Source organism: Hyperoodon ampullatus, assembly GCF_949752795.1.
Source record: "Hyperoodon ampullatus genome assembly, chromosome: 4".
Taxonomy (NCBI): domain Eukaryota; kingdom Metazoa; phylum Chordata; class Mammalia; order Artiodactyla; family Ziphiidae; genus Hyperoodon; species Hyperoodon ampullatus.
In genome coordinates, this window is record NC_136917.1 from 69,621,332 (window position 1) to 69,641,213 (window position 19,882).

At 37.9% G+C, this 19,882-nt stretch overlaps 1 protein-coding gene across 1 annotated transcript in view; it reads right to left on the reverse strand.

Moving 5' to 3' along the window:
- The window catches only part of CCDC192 (coiled-coil domain containing 192), a gene marked incomplete at both ends in the record, with an annotated part of 201,962 nt that extends 182,374 nt beyond the window's left edge, over window positions 1–19,588 (reverse strand). Inside the window, 3 exon segments of the mRNA XM_079703822.1 lie at window positions 14,446–14,497; window positions 19,494–19,561; window positions 19,565–19,588. Coding sequence (XP_079559948.1) covers window positions 14,446–14,497; window positions 19,494–19,561; window positions 19,565–19,588 — 144 coding nt within the window.
- Window positions 19,589–19,882: the final 294 nt, after the last annotated feature.

Genomic DNA, 19,882 nt, shown 5'->3' on the forward strand with positions numbered 1-19,882 from the left:
AATGGACATTTAAGTTGCTTCCATGTCCTGCCTATTGTAAATAGTGCTACAATGAATATTTATGTGCATGTATCTTTTCGAATTATGGTTTTCTGTGGATATGTGCCCAGGAGTGGGATTGCAGGATCATATAGTAGTTCTATTTTTCATTTTTTAAGGAACCTCCATACTGTTCTCCATAATGGTTGTACCAATTTACATTCCCACCAATGGTGTAGGAGGGTTCCCTTTTCTCCATACCCTCTCGAACATTTATCGTTTGTAGATTTTTTGGTAATGGCCATTCTGACTAGTGTGTGGTTATACCTCATTGTAGTTTTGATTTGCATTTCTCTAATAATTAATGATATTGAGCATCTTTTCGTGTGCTTTTTGGCCATCTGTATGTCTTCTTTGGAGAGTTGTCTATTTAGATCTTCTGTCCGTATTTTGATTGGGTTGTTTGTTTCTTTGATATTGAGCTGTATGAGCTCTTTGTGTATTTTGGAGATTAATCCCTTGTCAGTCGCTTCTTTTGCAAATGTTTTCTCCCATTCTGTGGGTTGTCTTTTCATTTTGTTTATGGTTTCCTTTGCTGTGCAGAAGCTTTTAAGTTTAATTAGGTCCCAGAAAAAATGATTTTTATTGTCTACAAAAATAAAGGAGAAGATGAAATGGGGACTTATTATTTAATAGATAGGTGTTGAGCTTAAGCTTTGCAAAATGAAAACCTTCTGGAGATTAGTTGCACAAAAATGTGAACATGCCTTACACTACTGAACTACAAATTAAAAATGGTTAAAATGGTCAATTTTATGTTACACATATTTTACCACAATTAAAATTTTTTAAATAACTTATAAAACAAATGTATAGAGCAGATAAATTATGGAGTGAAGGAATTAGTCAATACTAAAATTAATTCAACTACTCTACCTATGCGTCACAAGACTGCTGTGAGAAAGAATTAAAAAAAAAGATTGCACATAATAAAAACTATAAAGTTTAAGAAAAGGAAAAAATATAGTAAGGTAATCTTACTGAAGGGAAAGATTTTGATTCCTTTAATTTAAAAAAAATTCAAAAAATACTAGTTGTTTTAAATTAAATTTTGATTTAGTGGGACATATAATAATGCAAAGACTTTCCCTGCTTATAAAGTTAATGCTTTGTATAACTGAGTTTTTTGTGACAGGATTACTTATTTTCTCCACATCATTTATAAGTTTAGATTTTGAATACTTTGGCATGTTGACCAACAATGTTTTCATTCTCCCATTGTATCCCAGTATTTTAGTTAATGCACATGCCTGTAGGAAGAGGGATTTTCAGCTCAGCTTATGAGTAAGGTGATGGAATTTTACTGCCCAAATTGAAGTTTTTCAAACTTAGTTTTGTGAATAAATCTTTGCTATTCTGTGTGTAATAAACAACAAATGATTTATGATTGACATTGTTCAAAGTGAAAGTAATTTTTTGTCTGCCAGTGAATTTTAGGCTCCAAATAAGTAAACTTCTTAAAAAGTCCAAAAATTTAACCGTAATGATAAAAACTTAAAGACTCTAATGATGCTGTTCCCAAAACCTAGCAGGGAAGTCCTTAGTTGAACTTGATGTTCCATGAGAAACATTTTCCATGATCAATCTCCCCTTCCCCCAACCCAGCCTGACATTTGCTCAGACTGCCCTCTTTACCAAGATCTGAAAGAGAAATGTGTTATGCATCTTTCTGGATCAGATAAAAGTTCAGCCACAATTTCCATAGTACATTCCAATGTGATAAGGTAAGCGCAGGACAGATGAGAGAGCTCTTTTTTGCTGTAAATTTCCACTTCTTTTAAGGTCTCCCAGTCAAAATATTACTAAGAGGCATGGCCAAAGTATCAGAGAAGATGGCAGAGCTTACTCAGTGGGACTCAGTTTTCTCGCCTGTGAAATGAGAAGATCATTACTTCTAATTCATCTTGCACTCTGCGGTGGCCATTTGTCATGCTATGTCTTTCCCTGTTTGCAGTATTTCCCATCTCATTAATCCCATCTCTCTGAAGTATAAACCAGGAACTCCTTTTTCAGCCTCCTTTGCACCACGTCGTAGGCATGTGACTTAGCCTCCCCCAATCAGACACACCAGCCTAAGAATTCAGTATAAATTAGAGTGATATGAAAAAGGTGCCAAATAGAATGGAATCTGGCCAGGTCGACAGGGTCATTCTGTTTTCAGAGGATGCAGTGACAGAAGACTTAGAAGTAACCTCTCATACTCAGGGGTAGTAGTAGGGCTGTGATGCCTTTGCCCTGTGGTGGCAGTAATAGGTCCTCCACTAGGGAAGGGAAGCTGAGTATAGTCTCCAAGACTGATGCTCTGACTCTCCTAGGGATCCTCTGAAATCCATTTTCTCCTTAATACTAACTGGAATGGGTTCTTTTGGTTTCAAATGCAAATCTGACTGATTATTACTTGTTGTTCATGTGACTTTAAGCAAGTAGTTTAATTATCCTGAGCCTCTACTTCCTCCCCTCTACAAATGGAAGAAATGCTAACTCATTGAGGGTTGCTGTGGTGATTAAATGTGGTCATGCAGAAAAATGCTGAGCATAATGCCTGACCCACAGAAGAAAGTTTGTTTGTTTTTAATCTTCTTTTAAAACTCTAGATTTTATGTGACTGTGGTGTAGCTTCTGGGAGCTCACAGCTTTGGAAAGAGCCTGAGCTCTTGATCATAAGGACCAGAAACTCTTAGAATCTCTGGTGGCCTTGGCATCATGCAGCCACAGCTAGCCTGGTTACTCCTTGTTGGAAAAGTAAATCATTAAGCATAAGAGCAAAAATTCAAAACTGGAGTAGTAGGAGAGGGCACAGCCTGTACCCTCTTCTGCCTGCTGAATAGGGTTTATACTTGGTCTGCTCCATTTCTTCTTTTTCTTGACTTTCTTGGTAGATGTGGTTTTTGGGGCTTCTGAGATGAAAGGGGGGAGATTAAAGAAGAGCAAGAGGGGTGTGGACTAGGGCTAAAGGAAAAAGTTTTCCAAAGAACTTTTGAGGAGAAAACTTCAGAAAAGCTGTCATGTGAAATAGATGCTTATGGAAAAGGAAAGAAGGACTTTTAAAAAATGGATCTCTGAAATTTTTCCTCACATACTGTTTAATTAGTGAAATTTAACCCTCAGTATACCATCAGAGTTTATCGGACCCGAATGTAGTTTTGAGTTTCTTTTTTTGAGCCATCCTCTTCATAAAAATCTATATTTCATGGCTTTTATTCTTTCTTAGAGGTCTTACAAAGTACGTATATATATATATATATATATATATACATACATATACATATTTTTTCTTTTAAATAGAATAAAATTCATTCTATCTTATAATTATCATACAGATCCATTGGAGACTTTTGTGTAATCCAAGATATCTTCTGGGATCTCAGTGATCTTGTTTTCCCTATATTTGAAATATATTGCTACTTAATCATCCTAGGAATTATTTTTATCATTATTCATTGAGTATTTCCAACTATGACTTAGCAAAATTAATAATCATCCTTCAGTTTCTTATTGTGTTGTTAAAAGCATGATGTCACTTTTCAAGGTACAAAAGGGGAGATACCATTTTTTAAATTTGCTTTATTTTAATTTTTCAAATTTTGAAACAAATAACACACTTAGAGAGCAGCTGGAATACAGAGAACTTTTTCTTTTTCCATGTGAGTTATGTTGTGCCCTTATGCCCCATCACCCTGAACCTCTCAGTGTCTGTTTCCTACAGAGAGGGACTCTTTGCTACACCATCACAGCATGGCCTTCAGTCACTCCACCCCATCTCCTTCCCTTCCCCCTCACAACACGGGCTCCACTAGCGAAACATCTTTTTTTTTTTTTTTGACAAAACATCATTTTTATAGCACATTTTTTCTTTCATTAATGTAGTTGAGGATGCTAATTTTTTCTTTTTTCATCCATAATGCCCAAAGACAAGAAAATTGGCAGAGGCATACATTTCACAATTCTTAGACAAATCAGAAAGTGAATGTGAACAGTAACATTCTTGACCAGCCTGGTCCAATGCAGTAGCCACCAGCCACGTGTGGTCTTGAGTATTTGAAATGTGGTTGGTTTGAATTGAGACATGTTGTAAGTATAAAATAGATATGAGATTTTGAAGACTTAGTACAACAATATATGAGAATATGAGAGATCTCAATATATTTTTGTACTGATTACATATTAGTGACAGTATTTTGAATATATTAGGATAGATAAGATATATTATTACAATTTACTTTTATTTGTTTATTTAAAATTTTTAATGTGGCTACTATATAATTTTAAATTACATTTATGGCTTTTAAATTACATATTTCTGTTCAACAGTGCAGCTCTAAGTGGTGGAATTAATCATGTAAGTGAAATAGACTATGCATCTTCAGGTCATGACTACCGAGAGACTTAGATGAATGTCCTCAAAGTCATGAATCAGTAAGTGAAAAACATACCTCTAAGGACAAAAAAGGAAATAGGGTATTCTCATACAAGACAGGCTATATCACACAGAATTTTGTGACAAGAATCTGGACTTTCCTCTTTTGTTAAGGGGATGTGTGACAGCATTCTGCCATATTTTATAACATTTATGTGCCAAAAGTTTTACTTGGTAACAAATAGATTTGCTGTGTTTAAATTCTGATCAAAATTTCTAACGAGGTTCTTTTTTTAAACCTATGTCTTTATTCTTCTGTAAATTATTTGGAAATGATTTTAAAAATTAAAAATTTAGGTGGGTTTATTTAATTCAGGTAGTCAATGATGATGACTATTTTCCTAGTATACTAAGGGTTAAGAACTTGAGTAATTTGAAAGTTACCTTATGGGTACTAGACTGCTTGTTTGTTTGTTTGTTTTTACCACAAAGCAGTTCTGAGATTAGACCATTTAGATCTCGGCATTACATGTTAAGCAGTCACAAAGAAAGGTATTATGGGAGACTTTTTGTATATTTTCAGTAACGTGATTATCAGAAAAGAATGTAAGAACACATTTGAAGGCACAAGGCCAAATGCTGCTTTATTCAGAAGGAGAAAAATTAATAGGATTCAGAATATAGTCACCACCATGGACACAGATATTTCTTTTTTAAGAAAGATTCCAAGTAGAAATAGCCCCTAGGGAAAGCAGACTGTTCTAGAATTTATAACATTTTCCTCAGGCATTTGAGGCAGGCAAAACAGGGCTTACTCCTTGCCAAAGAATGTTTCTGAACTACATTTAATTTTAAAATATTTTACAATTTAATCTTCGTTTGCACTAAATATATGATTCAAGAGAATTTTCTTCCCTAACTGAAAAATGTGTCCAGCTCTTCAATAACAAACACATGAGAATCTCTCACATATTGACTGAGTGCCTTTCATATGTAAGGTCCAGAGCTAAATCCTGGAGATAAAGGTGAATTCATCAAATTCCCAACCCTCCAGGAACTCATAATGTGAAAAAGGTTGAGAAAGGGAGGAGAGATGTTCAGATAAGTGGACTTCAATATTATAAGGATGAGAGAGGAGAAGGAGAAAAAAGACATGTATTGAGCATCATCGCTAGGCTGTGACTTTTCAATATATTATGTCCCTCAAATTTAGACAATATAAAAGGTATAAAAATGGAAGCGAAAATCATCCAGAATCCTACCACCCAGAGATTGCCACATGTCACTATGGACTGAATGTGTGTGTTCCAGGTGCCCTCAAATTCATACGTTGAATCTCTAACTCCCAATGTGATATTATTAGGAGATGGAGCCTCTGGGAGGTCATTAGATTTAGATGAAGTCAGCAGGGTGGTGTCCTTATGATGAGATTAAAGACCTTATAAGAAGAAACCAGAGAGCTCTCTCCTTGTGTCACCTTCTCTCCCTCCCCCCCCCTTCCTCCCTCCCTTCCTGCCTTCACCCTTTCACCCATGTGAGGATATAGCAGCAAGACAACCATCTGCAAGCCAGGACCCAATCATGCTAGCACCTGATCTCTGACTTTCCCACCTCCAGAACTGTGAACAAACAATGTCTGTTTTTTAAGCCACCCAGTCTGTGGTATTTTGTTATGGCAGCCTGAGCAGACTAGGACACTATATTTGGTGTATAATCTTCTAGACTTGTGTGTGTGTACCTGAAGATGCATAACATATAAAACATTGATTCATACTATACATGGTTATATATGGTTAAATTATGATCATTTTCAGTTAACAGTATATCATAGGTAACTATATTTGAATAATAATGAATGTCATTTTCCACAAATTGTAATTTTAAAAATTACCATAACTTTCAATGGTCACAATAAATTTTACTATGTGTATATGCAATTTTCCATACTATTGGACAACCCTGTAATAAGCATATTTATGCATCTTTGTGGACTTGTTTTTTATTAATATAAATGGAAAAAGTGGGTACTGGATTTTAAAGAATATATACTTGATACATATTTAAGATTACATCCCCCCAATTCACCCTCCCACCACCGTACATGAGAATCAGACTTTTCTTACACCCTTGCCAATAATGATGTTTTTAATACTTTTTATATCTGTCAAAATTACAGGTAAACATGATATCTAAGTTTTAAAATTTTTTATTTCTTTGCTTTCTATTTGGACATCTTATTGGACACTTGCAAGCTTGGACATCTTATTGGATATTTGCATGTCCTCTTATAAATTGTAATTTGTGTCCTTTGTCCATTTTCGATTTAAGGGCTAATCTTTTCCTCATCGATTTATATGAGACCTTAATATACGAAGGACATTATGTTGTAATAGATGCTATAAATATGTTCTAATACTTACTTTGAATATTTATAAATTCTTCCTATATGGGTTGGAATAGTGGTACGTTTTCTTATGAGATATAGAATTTCCAGAGACTCAATTATCTTTTCATCTTTGTGCATTAATGCATAACTTTGTTCAAGAAGAGAGTGGGGCTTCCCTGGTGGCGCAGTGGTTGAGAATCTGCCTGCTAGTGCAGGGGACGCGGGTTCGAGCCCTGGTCTGGGAGGATCCCACATGCCGCGGAGCAACTAGGCCCGTGAGCCACAACTACTGAGCCTGCGTGTCTGGAGCCTGTGCTCCGCAATAGGAAAGGCCGCGATAGTGAGAGGCCCGCGCACCGTGATGAAGTGTGGCCCCCGCTTGCCACAACTAGAGAAAGCCCTCGCACAGAAACGAAGACTCAACACAGCAAAAATAAATTAATTAATTAATAAACTCCTACCCCCAACATCTTAAAAAAAAAAAAAAAAAGAAGAAGAGAGTGAAATTTTTGAAGAAGTAAACTCTAATCAAAAGTTGGAGAAAGCTCCATTTCTCTGAACCTTTGTTTCTTACACATTTACTCTATCAGAAGAATTAAAAGCAAAATAGGTCATCTTGTCTAACTGCTTATGAAGGATCATCTTCTAAAGGACACTTTCTAGTTCTTTGGCCAATCTTATTTTAAACAGCTAAGATCTTTTCTATGGCCTCTGTTCTCAAGTTAACTAGAACTTATTATTAAAATGAGAAATTCTGGAGGTAATCCTTTTATTTTGTATCTATCTATACCTTTTGCTTTCTTTGGTTTAATTATTTTCCATTTTTATACTTAATCTTATATTGCTGTAATCTTTGTCCATCAATACATTTCTCAAAATTCTACTAGGTACATAGTACGATTTCACTTGCCCAGTCCTTTGAAGTTCTTTTTGGCCACGCGACTTCTTTGACCAATGAAAAAGAAGGAAAAGTGGTGTGTGTAACTTCTGGGCTGAGCACTCTCTGTGCAATTGGCCCCTCCTCTCACTGCTGCCTGCCCCGGATTGCAGAAGTGCACTCCCAGGTGAAGCTTCCATCCAGAATAACTCATTGGTAACTATTTACCATAGTAAATAGTTTATTAGTAACTATGACTAAGTAACTGATTACTAACATCATTAGTAACTATGATGAATAGAGTCCCTCTGCCTCCCATCTTGGATGGGTATTGTGAAGAAGAAATAAATTACTCAGAAAAATAAAATATTAAGATAATCCATTAGCCAATTACAACGGATAACCTTCCAAAATGTTAATGAAGTTTTGATCTTTCTTGATAGTAGCCAAAGGAAAAAATATATTTCTCACCAGTGATTCCATCGCTACTACCTTTCTATGTACAGCTTGACCTGAACTCTCTGTTGAAGTTGTTGCTTATAGAATTTACACTATTAAACTAGGTGAACTTTGAGATGATTGTATAGGGACAACAGTGGGATGGGAGCAGGAAAGCATTATGTTGGATCAGCCCCTCATTTATGACAAGATCTCAATATGAAAGTAGTTATATGAGAGGTTGAACAATGTGTAGAAACTCCAACTAACATCTCAAGTCCCAACATCTGGGGAGATAACATTACCTGCCCAGATACAGTAATGTTTGTATTGTTAGATATTATCTAGATAACTAGCAGATGTCTCTAGAAGTAAAGTTTCAATTTCTATACTATTCATGTTCTTTTGTGGAAAAAAATTTTAGATTGAACAAATGAACGTTACAACTATTTTTTTTTTTTTTTTGGTTGCATTGGGTCCTCATTGCTACTCGTGGGCCCCCTCCAGCTGTGGCAAGCAGGGGCCACTCTTCACCATGGTGTGCAGGCCGCTCACTGCAGTGTCTTCTCTTGTTGCAGAGCACGGGCCCTAGGCGCACAGGCTTCAGTAGTTGTGGCACGCAGGCCCAGCAGCTGCGGCTCGTGGGCTCCAGAGCGCAGTCTCAATAGCTGTGGCACATGGGCCTAGCTGCTCCGCAGCATGTGGGATCCTCCCGGACCAGGGCTGGAACCCATGTCCCCTGCATTGGCAGGTGGACTTCCAACCACTGCGCCACCAGGGGAGTCTTTTGTCTTGCCCTCAGTGACAGCACAATGGCTGCTTTGCATTTCTTAGGAATTTCCATTCCCAAAACCTCATTCATTCAGTTAGACCTATTCTGATTTTGTTATTCTATGGGGTTAGAGTCCCTGGGACACAGACTGAGAGATCTGGCTACAGAGGTCTTACTGGAAATGGTTCTTGGGGGCAACACCTATAAAGGAAGGAAAGAAACAGGAATGCAACAGCAGCCTCAGCCTATTCCATAGGGGAGCTCTGGAGCTGGGCTGGCTCTTCAGAATTGTCCTCAAAGGAAGGGGGCCAGGTTTTGCAGCCTTGCATCAACCAGTTATTGGATGCAGGTTGATCCCATGGAGGGGGATGACTTTGGGGCAATGGAGTGCCTTCATCGGAGGGAAATGTCTGGTGATAGACTCAGCTGTTAGTCATCATCAGGCAAAATTAACTCAAAGTAAATCATAGATCTAAATGTATAAACCTAAAACGATAAAACTTCTAGAGGGAAAAAGAAAATATTTGTGATCTTGGGCAAAGATTTCTTAGATCATATAGCAAAAGCATGATCCATGGCAGTGCAACTTGATAAATTAGACTTCATCAGAATTAATAATTTTTGCTCTTTTAAAGACACTATTGAGCGAATGAAAAGACTAACCATAGACTGGAGAAAATACCTGCAAAACACACATGAACTCTCAAAACCCAATGATAAGAAACAAACAGTACAACTTAAAAACGGACAAAACCTTTCAATAGATACCTCACCAAATGAGATATAAGGATGGCAAATAAACAGATGAAAATGTGCTCAAACACCATTAGTTATTAAGGAAATGCAAATTGAAATTGCCATGAGATACCACCACACATATTAGAATGGCTAAATTTAAAAGGCTGACCTTGGAGAGAATGTGGATGAACTAAAACTTTCATACACTGCTGGTGGGAATGTAAAATGATACTATGACTTTGGAAAATAGTTTGACAGTTTTTAAGAAAGTTAAAAATACACCTACCATGTGATTCAGCCATTTCATTCTTAGGTATTTACCCAAGAGAAAAGAAAGCATATGTCCATACAAAGATTTGTACATGAATATTTATAGCAGCTTTATTTGTAAAGAGTCAAAAACTGGAAATAACCTAAATGTCAGCATGTGGAGGCATAAACAAACTGGTACATTCAGTTCAGCAGGATACTGTTTAGCAATAAAAATGAATTATTTATACACACTAAAACATGGGTGAATGTCAAGATAATTTTACTGAGTGACAGACATCAGTAAAAGGGGTACATACTGTATGACTTTGTTTATATGAAGCTCAAGGAAATGCAAAATAATATATATAATGACGTGAAACAGATTGTGCTTCCTTGGAAATGAGGTGGGAAGAAGTGAGTGAGAGGGATTACAAAGGAGCGTGAGAAACTTCTGGGAGTGATGGAAAGTTTCATTATCTTGACTGTGATGTCAGTTTCACGTGTGTACACATATGTCAAAACCCATCAAGTTGTACACCTTAAATTTGTCACTTATGCTTAAGGAAAGGAGAGGAGAGGAGAGTGAAAAAGGAAGGATGGAAAGGAGGGAGAGAGGGAGAGAGGGAGGAAAGAAGAAAGGAAAAGAAAGAAAAGAAACAAAATCCAAAACAAAAAGTTCTGAGATATTTCTTACCTATTAGAGTGGCAAAATAAATAACCTATTTCCTACAACAGCAACAAATCTTTATATTTAAATATACACAGAAATGTAATTCTATATTGATCTCACTTTAAGATAAATAGGAACGTCTCCTTTAAATCATTTAAAATGTTCATTTAAAGCACAAGTGATATATTAACAACTGTAATTCACTAATGATTTGAAAGTTTGCTCATCAAAGGGAAGAATCTTTTGAAAGCCATTTCAGAATGCTAAAATTTAGAAATATCAGAAATGTGACCAAATATACGCTTCCTGAAAAAATAATACTATATTATACCAAGTACTAGAAGAACATAAGTTATATAATTTGACACAATTTAAGGCATTGCTTGCCTTTCCCAGTTTATCAAATGTAATATTTTTTAGCTAATTTAAGGTTGTTTTATAAAGCTGACTTCCTATATAGTGTGCTATGAGTTTGACCTTACAAATTAAAATTTTAAAGTGCTTTAATATTTTTGGCACTTAAAATAATAATTATTTAATGAAGCCATCACTGAATTACAACTTGAACACTAAATGGCTTATAAGGTTTTATAACAAGCCTAGTTTTGCAATGAGTGAAATACTTCATACATATTCTAGCATTAATGAATTCATACCCACACTCTCATTTTTGGATGTGCCACTCCACATAACCAAAGATCATCTGGTGTTTTTACATCATTCATTTCTATTTGTCACAGTTCTCAGGAATAGTTCAAGGGGAGAAACCCTGAGCCAGGTATCCAGTTCAGGTCACGCCTCCTTGCGATAGAACTTTTATTTCCTAAACAGTTTCAAATGAGATGATTTATAAGCACTAGCTGTTCACTGTCTGAGGATGTTAAAATGGAGCAAAGGCAACGGTTCAAATAATATTCTAATCCTCCAAAGGTATAAGGTCCAGATAAACAGGGACAACCTGGCACCTGAAAAGTGGATCTAAGTAAATTCTCACTGGACTATATCCCATAAGGTTCTTACTCTGTAGTCAGCACATGACTCATTCATCACTCAACAGCTGGACTCTCCCTCAATCTCCCTGACTCTAAATTTCTTAATTTCTAATGTAGCAATAATAGTAATAATAATATTTATGGAGGAGGAGGAGGAAGCAGAAGAGAGGGAAGGAGGGAGAGGAGGAGGAAAAAGTATCCATAAAACAGTGATGATTCTTAGAAACCACCGCCGTCTGCTGCTATAAGGATTCAGAGGGACAGTATCTCTCAGTCACCTAGTCCATTTGTTCTATTTCAAATGCCATTTTGGTATCAGGGACTTGCAGGGACATAGAGATGAATAAAGGCTCGAAGAATGCACAGTTTACTGGGAGAGTTGAAACGTTAAGGTATTATTCAGAGACTGGATGCCACAAAGGTGGAGCGTATTTCATTCTGCTTGGGTGGTCGATATCCTCACAGAATTGAAGAGATTTTTATCCTTCATCCCAATCTTCTCTGACAGAACTCACCACAGCTATTTAAAAGAGGCATCTGAGGGCTTCCCTGGTGGCACAGTGGTTGAGAGTCCGCCTGCCGATGCAGGGGACACAGGTTCGTGCCCCGGTCCGGGAAGATCCCACATGCCACGGAGTGGCTGGGCCCGTGTGCCATGGCCGCTGAGCCTGCGTGTCTGGAGCATGTGCTCCGCAACAGGAGAGGCCACAACAGTGAAAGGCCCGAGTACCGCCAATAAATAAATAAATAAATAAATAAAAATAAATAAAAGAGGTATCTGAGATCCACCTGCAATTGGGTTCCTCATGGTATGGAGCAGAATCTGTTCTGCTGAGTGACCAGTCTTTCAGTTTCAAGACTTAAAAGGGGTCGTGGGGTGAGGAGGCAGCACTAATCATGACTATCCTATGGCCTTCAGGGCCCTAATCCTAACCTCTACCTCGAGTTAAATGCATTCTTTTAGAAATGTAAGAATTCAGTAACTAGAGCAGAACAAGTTACTTCAAGCCCCAGGACTCCCACCTATGTGAAATGTAAATTGAAAGGAGATAGATTCTGGACTCCAGGAAGCTAATTGGGAGCCCTAGGCAGAAATCCTAAATGTAGTAATTGACACCTTGTCCTTTTCAGTGTCTTAGGCAGCCAGGGAGAGGGTTACCTCTAGGGCACTAATTGATTAGCATTGTTAGAGGAAAGGCAGTAAACCGAGACTGGTGAGCTGAAGTCTCCCTTTTCCAAAACTCCATTTTTTTTTTTTTTTAGCGGTAGCGGGCCTCGCACTGTTGTGGCCTCTCCCGTTGCAGAGCACAGGCTCCGGACGAGCAGGCTCAGCGGCCATGGCTCACGGACGCAGCCGCTCTGCGGCATGTGGGATCTTCCCGGACCTGGGGCACACACCCGTGTCCCCTGCATCGGCAGGCGGACTCTCAACCACTGCGCCACCAGGGAAACCCCAAAACTCCAATTTAACTACTAGCTCAAGTGTTCCAACTAACCAGAGAAAACATGTTTTCATATAGTGCCAGTGAGGGACACTCTTTCTTTGGCCAACAGAATCGTAAGTAGATCCACTATATAAAACAAAACTCACTGAAAAAAAAGTAATATAACATTAAACTATCACTAGAGTTAGAAAACAAAATTTTAATTAAAATTATATTCTACTAATCTAAGTTGGTTTCCCTTTGATTTATACTTCTTCAACAAAAACCCTCCTCCTGAAAATTATTGTTGGTTTGAGATATATGTCCAGTCTGTCTGGGGCCAGATTAAATGAACTCTTAGAAAAGAGATGTTAACCTTGAACAAAAATAATTGTGTGGAAGTGAGATTCTGAATATGCACCTTACTAGATCAAATGTTCTTAGCTGGTGATGTGGGGGTGGGATCAGAGTAGAAAAACAGAATGCTGAATCTAGAAAGAAATAGAGAAATCAAAAGGCGAGGTCCCATGGTCCACAGGGGAGCCTGGTTGAACTGAATCAATTCCGAGTAGCTATATACCTATACACTTGTAGATATGTTCACAACCATTTTCACATCCCAAACATCTTATTTGAAGTAGACTATTAAAGTCTCATCCTCATTCTATGAAGGAAAAACAAGGCTCAGAGAGTTTAAATGACTTGTGTATCATCACACAGCTTGCAGGTGGCAAACTTGGGCCTAATTCCTAGTCCTACAGTCTTTCTTCTATACCACACTGCCTCTACATTAAAGCTGAAAAAGTTGTTCCAGAAATGTCTATGGGTGGAGACTAGGGGATACTTACTAAAACTGAATCGAAGGCATATAGATGGCTTAATTTTTTCTTTTTAAAGGGAAATTCTCAAACTTACATAAAAGTAGAGAACTAGTATAATGAGCCTCCATGAACCTATCACCCAGCTTCAACACTTCTCACCAACCTACCCTGTTGTCACCTGAGGCCTCGAGAGGGACTAGTGGCTTTTGTAGAAAGGACCCAGCTGTCCCAGGATGACTTGAAAGAGAATGAGCTGAGAATATCGGGAATAGACTGTGATTTAAACCCAAGCCTAAACAAACCAAATAAGATGAGTTACCCAATCTATATCATGTCTGAATTCCAGAATTTCCTCATATACAGGCAAATACTTTGACATAACCCAGGATGTCTGCAGTAGTGTAGGGCCACAGAGAGCAGTGTGGGATCACAAGTACAAATGGGGACAGGCACCCCACACCAACTTCCCTCCTGCCCAGCAGCATCCCTTCGTTGGCATTCTGGCCACTTTACCTCCTTCTACTTGAAAAAGAACATTCTATGTTTTATTTTTTAAATGTTTACTAGTAAAATGTGAAAGTGAAACTATATTAGGAAAATATCAACATTAAAGAAGTTACAGTTTCACTAACTGTAATGCTTTTTAAAAAAAGGAAATCATGCAAACTTTGTTTCTTACCGATATTTTGTTCCTTTGTTGTGTATTTGACTCTGAACTTCCAGATGTGGTGCTGAAATAAAGTAAGGGTTCAGAATTCCAAAATTTTATTTCAGACATGCACACACTCATACACACACATACACACCCCACATCAAATAGATCTTTATGCTGTAACATTGAAGATATATTTTCTAAAGCGTTTCCTCCCAATGTCATTTTCTAAACATTTCTAAAGGAAATCAAAACTAGGGAATGTAAACTTTACTTGAAGAAGATAAAATAGCCTTTAAAGGTCCTCTTGAGAGTAAGCAGTCCAAACAGTACAATCTGTTCTGAAAACCTGCAAAATATCTTATTTCAACTAAAAAAAAAAAAAAAAAAAAAAGAGAGAGAGGAAAGAATATCCTATGAAACAGCAGACTTAGGGAATTCTTTATCTTCTATACTTTTTCTCAATCAATTTCTCTTTCTCTCCTGGATCATTTCCAATAGTTTACAAACATGCTGTTATTTATTGCATCTTGAGCCCTCTTAACCCTTTAGTTTCTGCTTGATTACTCTGACTCCCATTAAAGCAAAACTATATTCTCACTGTCTCTAATTCTTCTTCCTATTTTTTGTTAAAGCCACTCCATTCAGACTCTCACAAGTACCATTCCACAGAAATTGCACTTATTGAATTCACTAGTGAGCTCCACATTACTGTATCCAGTGGTCATGTGTCACAGCTCATCTTACTTAAAACTTTTGACATGATTCAACAGTCCCTCCTTGAAATGCTTTCTTCACTTGGCTCCCAGGACATCCTAAGGTCCCAGGCTTCCTTCCCATCCCACTTGCTGCTCCTTCACAGTTTCCTTTGATGGTTCTTTCTCCTCTTCCTGAACTCTCAACATTGGCATGCTCCAGGGCTTCCTCTCTTCTCTACTCACATTCACTCCCTTGGTGAACTCCTCCAACTTCAGGGATTTAAATAGTATCAATATGCTGATCACTCCCCAATACATATTTCCAGGGCAGACTTCTGCCTTGAATTCCAGATGCATTCTTTCAGTTGCCTTCCTGACATCTCCACCAGGATGTCTAATGGACATCTCACTTTCAACATTTCTAAAACCTAACTCCTGATTTCTACTCCAAATCTGCTCTACTTGCAGTCTTCCCCATCTCGGTTGATGATGACATCATCCTTCCTGTTGCTCAGGCTAAAACCTTGACCTTCCGTTTTGTCTCAGAACCCAAATCCAATCCAACAGGAAATTCTGGGCTCTGCTATCATAATATATTCAGTACCCAGCCGATTTTCACCACCTTCATTTTTAACGAACTGTTTCAAGCCTCAAGCTACCATCCAGCTCTTACCTGGACTGTTGCATTAACCTCCTAAATGGCTCTCTCTGGTTGCATCTTTGCCCCCTACCTTCTATTTTCAATATACTTTATCCATAAGAAAAATGATGGGACTTCCCTGGTGGCGCAGTGGTTAAGAATCCTCCTGCCAATGCAGGGGACACAGGTTCAGGCCCTGGTCCAGGAAGATTCCCACATGCCGCGGAGCAGCTAAGCCCGTGCACCACAGCTACTGAGCCTGTGATCTAGAGCCTGCAATTTAGAGCTTGCAAGTCACAACTACTGAAGCCCGTGTGACTAGAGCCCATGCCCCGCAATGAAGAGTAGCCCCCACTCGCTGCAACTAGAGAAAGCCCGCGTGCAGCAACAAGGACCCAACACAGCCAAAAATTAATTAATTAATTAATATAAATAAATAGAAAAATTATTTCACTCCTCTGCTAAAAAATCCAATAAAGGATTCCATTTCACTCAGAATAAAGTCCAAAGCCCATATAAAGACCTACAAGGTCCTACAGATTTCTCTGCCATTCAGCCTTCCCACCAACCGTAGGACTCCATTCCATACCCTTCTTCCCTTCCCAAACACTGGAGTCACACTGGCGTCCTCACTGTGCTTCCATCACCTCTGCCTGGAACACTTCATCCACACTTGTCCACCTGGCTCTTTCCCACTTCCTTCTTTTCTTTGCTCAAATATCCCTTTCTCAGGCATGCCCACCACATGCGCTTCATTTAAAATTGAATTCCTCACTCGTATATACTTTTAAATCACCTTGCTTGATTTTTCTCTGCAGTACTTACCACCTTCTAACATATAATTTACTTGTTTATTATATTTATTATGTTGCCTCCCAACAGAAAATATAAATTCCTTGAAGACAGGGAATTTTTTTCTGCTGTTTTTTTGTTACCCTATCCTTAGCATCTTGAAGAGGGCTAGACTGGTCAGTAAATATTTGTTGAATGAATGACTTAATAAACCTCCAATCTTAGTAAGTCTCATTCTACTGTTACCAACCAATAAGCCTTACTTTACGACACTGGGGTACTTTTATTATTTTCTATTCTACTCTCTCCCTGAGGAGTGTATTATTTTATTCTCATATTTCTGTACATGTCTCTTACTTGAAAAAAATTGAAACCATTTAAAATGTTCACAAAGTAATCAGTGACTCTTCAACAAAATTAATTAAATTCCCACTTAGTGGAAGGACACACTGGGGTTTTGAGAGATGTAATTGCTTTTCTTGCATCATACCTAAATCAGCAAAACCTGGTACTTTGGTGTCTTCTACTTGACAGTACCTCTTTATCATGAAATGGAAAACACACTTTTGATCATTACAGTTGCTGGGCAAAACAACAAATGCTTTGAACAAGACAACAACCCTAATAAGTGGGCCCTTTTACCTTCTAACTGATTTTGTCTTCTATCAATGTAACTCACAAAACTGGTATTTTCACCAAATGTACTACCCACTAGTTCCAGGGAATGTATTTATCCTTTTCTTAGGTGTTCCCTCCGACTAGAATGTTCATGCTGTCATCTCTGTTTGTTAAAATCTTACCCATTCTTCACACCAGGACTCAAAAACTGACTCCCCTGAAGCCTCTTTGGTCCTACTAGTCAGAACTATTGCTTGCCTCTGTGTCCACAAGCAGCTTTTGGATGTCTGTCTTTTATAGTTCTTATTACATTTCATGATGTGTACAATTATTTGTCTACCTATGTTTTTGCATTTCTCAGTGACACCTCCCAGAAAACAAGGACTATACCTTGTCAAGAAATTAATATTTGGTCACTGAATGAAGCCAAGCAAAAGAAAATTGAGTACAATACATGTGCATATTCAGATGTGCCACAAATAGACAAGAAAAAAGTACTGTTTGTAGCTACCTTCTTTTAATAATGCCTGAAACAAAACTACTAGTTTAAAAGTGAAGGAGCTTTGGCTGCCTGACAATAATATTTAAAGGTCATAAGTCATGGCCTCAGAGTAACCATAGTAACTCAGAATACACAGTGTAAGTCATGTTGTACCATAATTAAGGGAACAAAAGCTTTAGAAAGCCTATTAGCCTTGAGAGAAAACAAATTAGAATTAACAAATGTATTTATGAAACGTTTTTATTGCAGTGTTTTCTTCAGGGTTCATAGAAAAGCTGAAACAAATCTTTAAATTTCTTTTGGCAGAGGGTAATAATATGACATATAAGCCTTATAGTTGCTTTTTTTTTCAGTATTCAACGAGAACATAAATATTTCCTTCCTTTAAGTGAAATATCTTTATATCTGTTCTCCCAACTTTTTACCCTTTTTTTTTATGTTAGAGTTGTAATCAGTCACCAGTCCATGTGAATAAATATTTTAATAAAATTGGTTTGGTTCTATTGAGAACCCAGTTTTTCTAGGAGAGGATTTCCTGGGAAAGTGCTTTGTTTTGTTCCCTAGGTTAATTGCATCCAAGGTCTAACCCTCCCTGGCTTAGACAACATAGGCTCAAGTTCCCATCTGGTTTATATAAACTATGGAGAAGGTCTGTCTCAAGGGCATGAGAAGAGGAGTGGAGAGAAAGTAGGGTAGGCAAACAGATACTTGGGACCAGTTTGTTCCTGCTTAGAACTGAAGGAGCTGAATCGAACCTTCCTAAAGGTGAACCAAGGTATCATGGTCTTCCACTGTCTCCTTCATCAAAGCCCTGCTCTATGCTTGCACAGAACACTCAGCTCCATATGCCAGGAGAACAGAAACACCAATGATAATTTACAGTGAGAGCAAAGTCCTGCTTTCCACTTGGCTTCCCTGCTGGTGGTACACTGTGCTATTCATTTCAAAGTTGTTAATCACAGGCCATTTTTCCTCTATTTGGTAACATTATGTTCACCAAAAACTTCCTCCTTCGGAAAGATTGTTACTCTTTTGAGGGTCACAGGCTCCTTTGCACATAGAAACATTTCTCATAAAATTTGGAGGAATTTGTGAATTTCCCACATCATCTATGGACCATAGACACAAGGTTAAAAATAAATAAAAACAGGCCCACACATTTCATGTAATGAAATTACATTTTAGATCTTAACAAAACAGAACTACAGTTACATGTGTACATATCACAAGGACACCATTTTCTAGGATACAGCTCTTTCTATAGAAAAGGCAAGGTCATCTCTCATTCAAGGTTTAAAAGAAAATTCTAAATATAAGGTATTTCCACATTTTAAGGATAAAGGAATATTTTGTCAACATGCAAATTTCCTAGTGATTAACTATATAGATCGATTATAAAGGTGAACTGTACTTCCATATTTGTGGCCAGAGTTGGTTTAGGTTTTTGTTTGGGGATGGTTGGAATGACCTAGCTTCTTCTTGACACTTCATTCCAGTGGTTCTGAAAAAGGGCTGGCTCAGCTCCCCCTTTCCACACCAGTATAATGGTTGGGGTGAGTATGTGATTTTGAGACGAGCAAGTGAGGGAGATTTTATTCATTCAACAAATATTTATTGAACACCTACTGCATGTCAAACCCTGCCCTATGATCTGGGAAGACATCAGTGTTCAAAGAAAGGGATCATTCTCCAGGAAAGGAGAAAAAGTCTGTCTGTTGTTTTCCTCAGACATGAAGGAAAGGTTTTCTTTGAAGCACAGAGTGAAGGCTACTTTATCTATAAATTCCCATGAATTCCTTTGGAACAGGAGGAGCTAGGAACTCACCTGCTTCTCTTTGGAGTTTCATACCCTGGGGCCACAGATGTCCTACTATAACAGTCTCCCATCTCAAATCAGGCCCACTGAGGTACCCTGTCCATGGGACAGACATTGACTATCCCCATTCCTTAGAGGTTTAGAATCCCTGTTACTGCTCTGCTGTCCCCCGTTGCTAGGCAACCACAATGGCTGTGGAAAGGACAGTTAACTTCCCAGAGAAAAAAGTTTCAATTACAAAGCCACAGTAACCTCTAAAAACATCTCACAAATCAGATCCAGGCAGGAGTATAGATAAAATATCACTACATATCCATCATTTCTGGAAGATGCATTCAAAGTGGGCCAGAAGCAGTGGTTTTGTGCTCAAACCATGACATGTTTACATACAGAGCCAG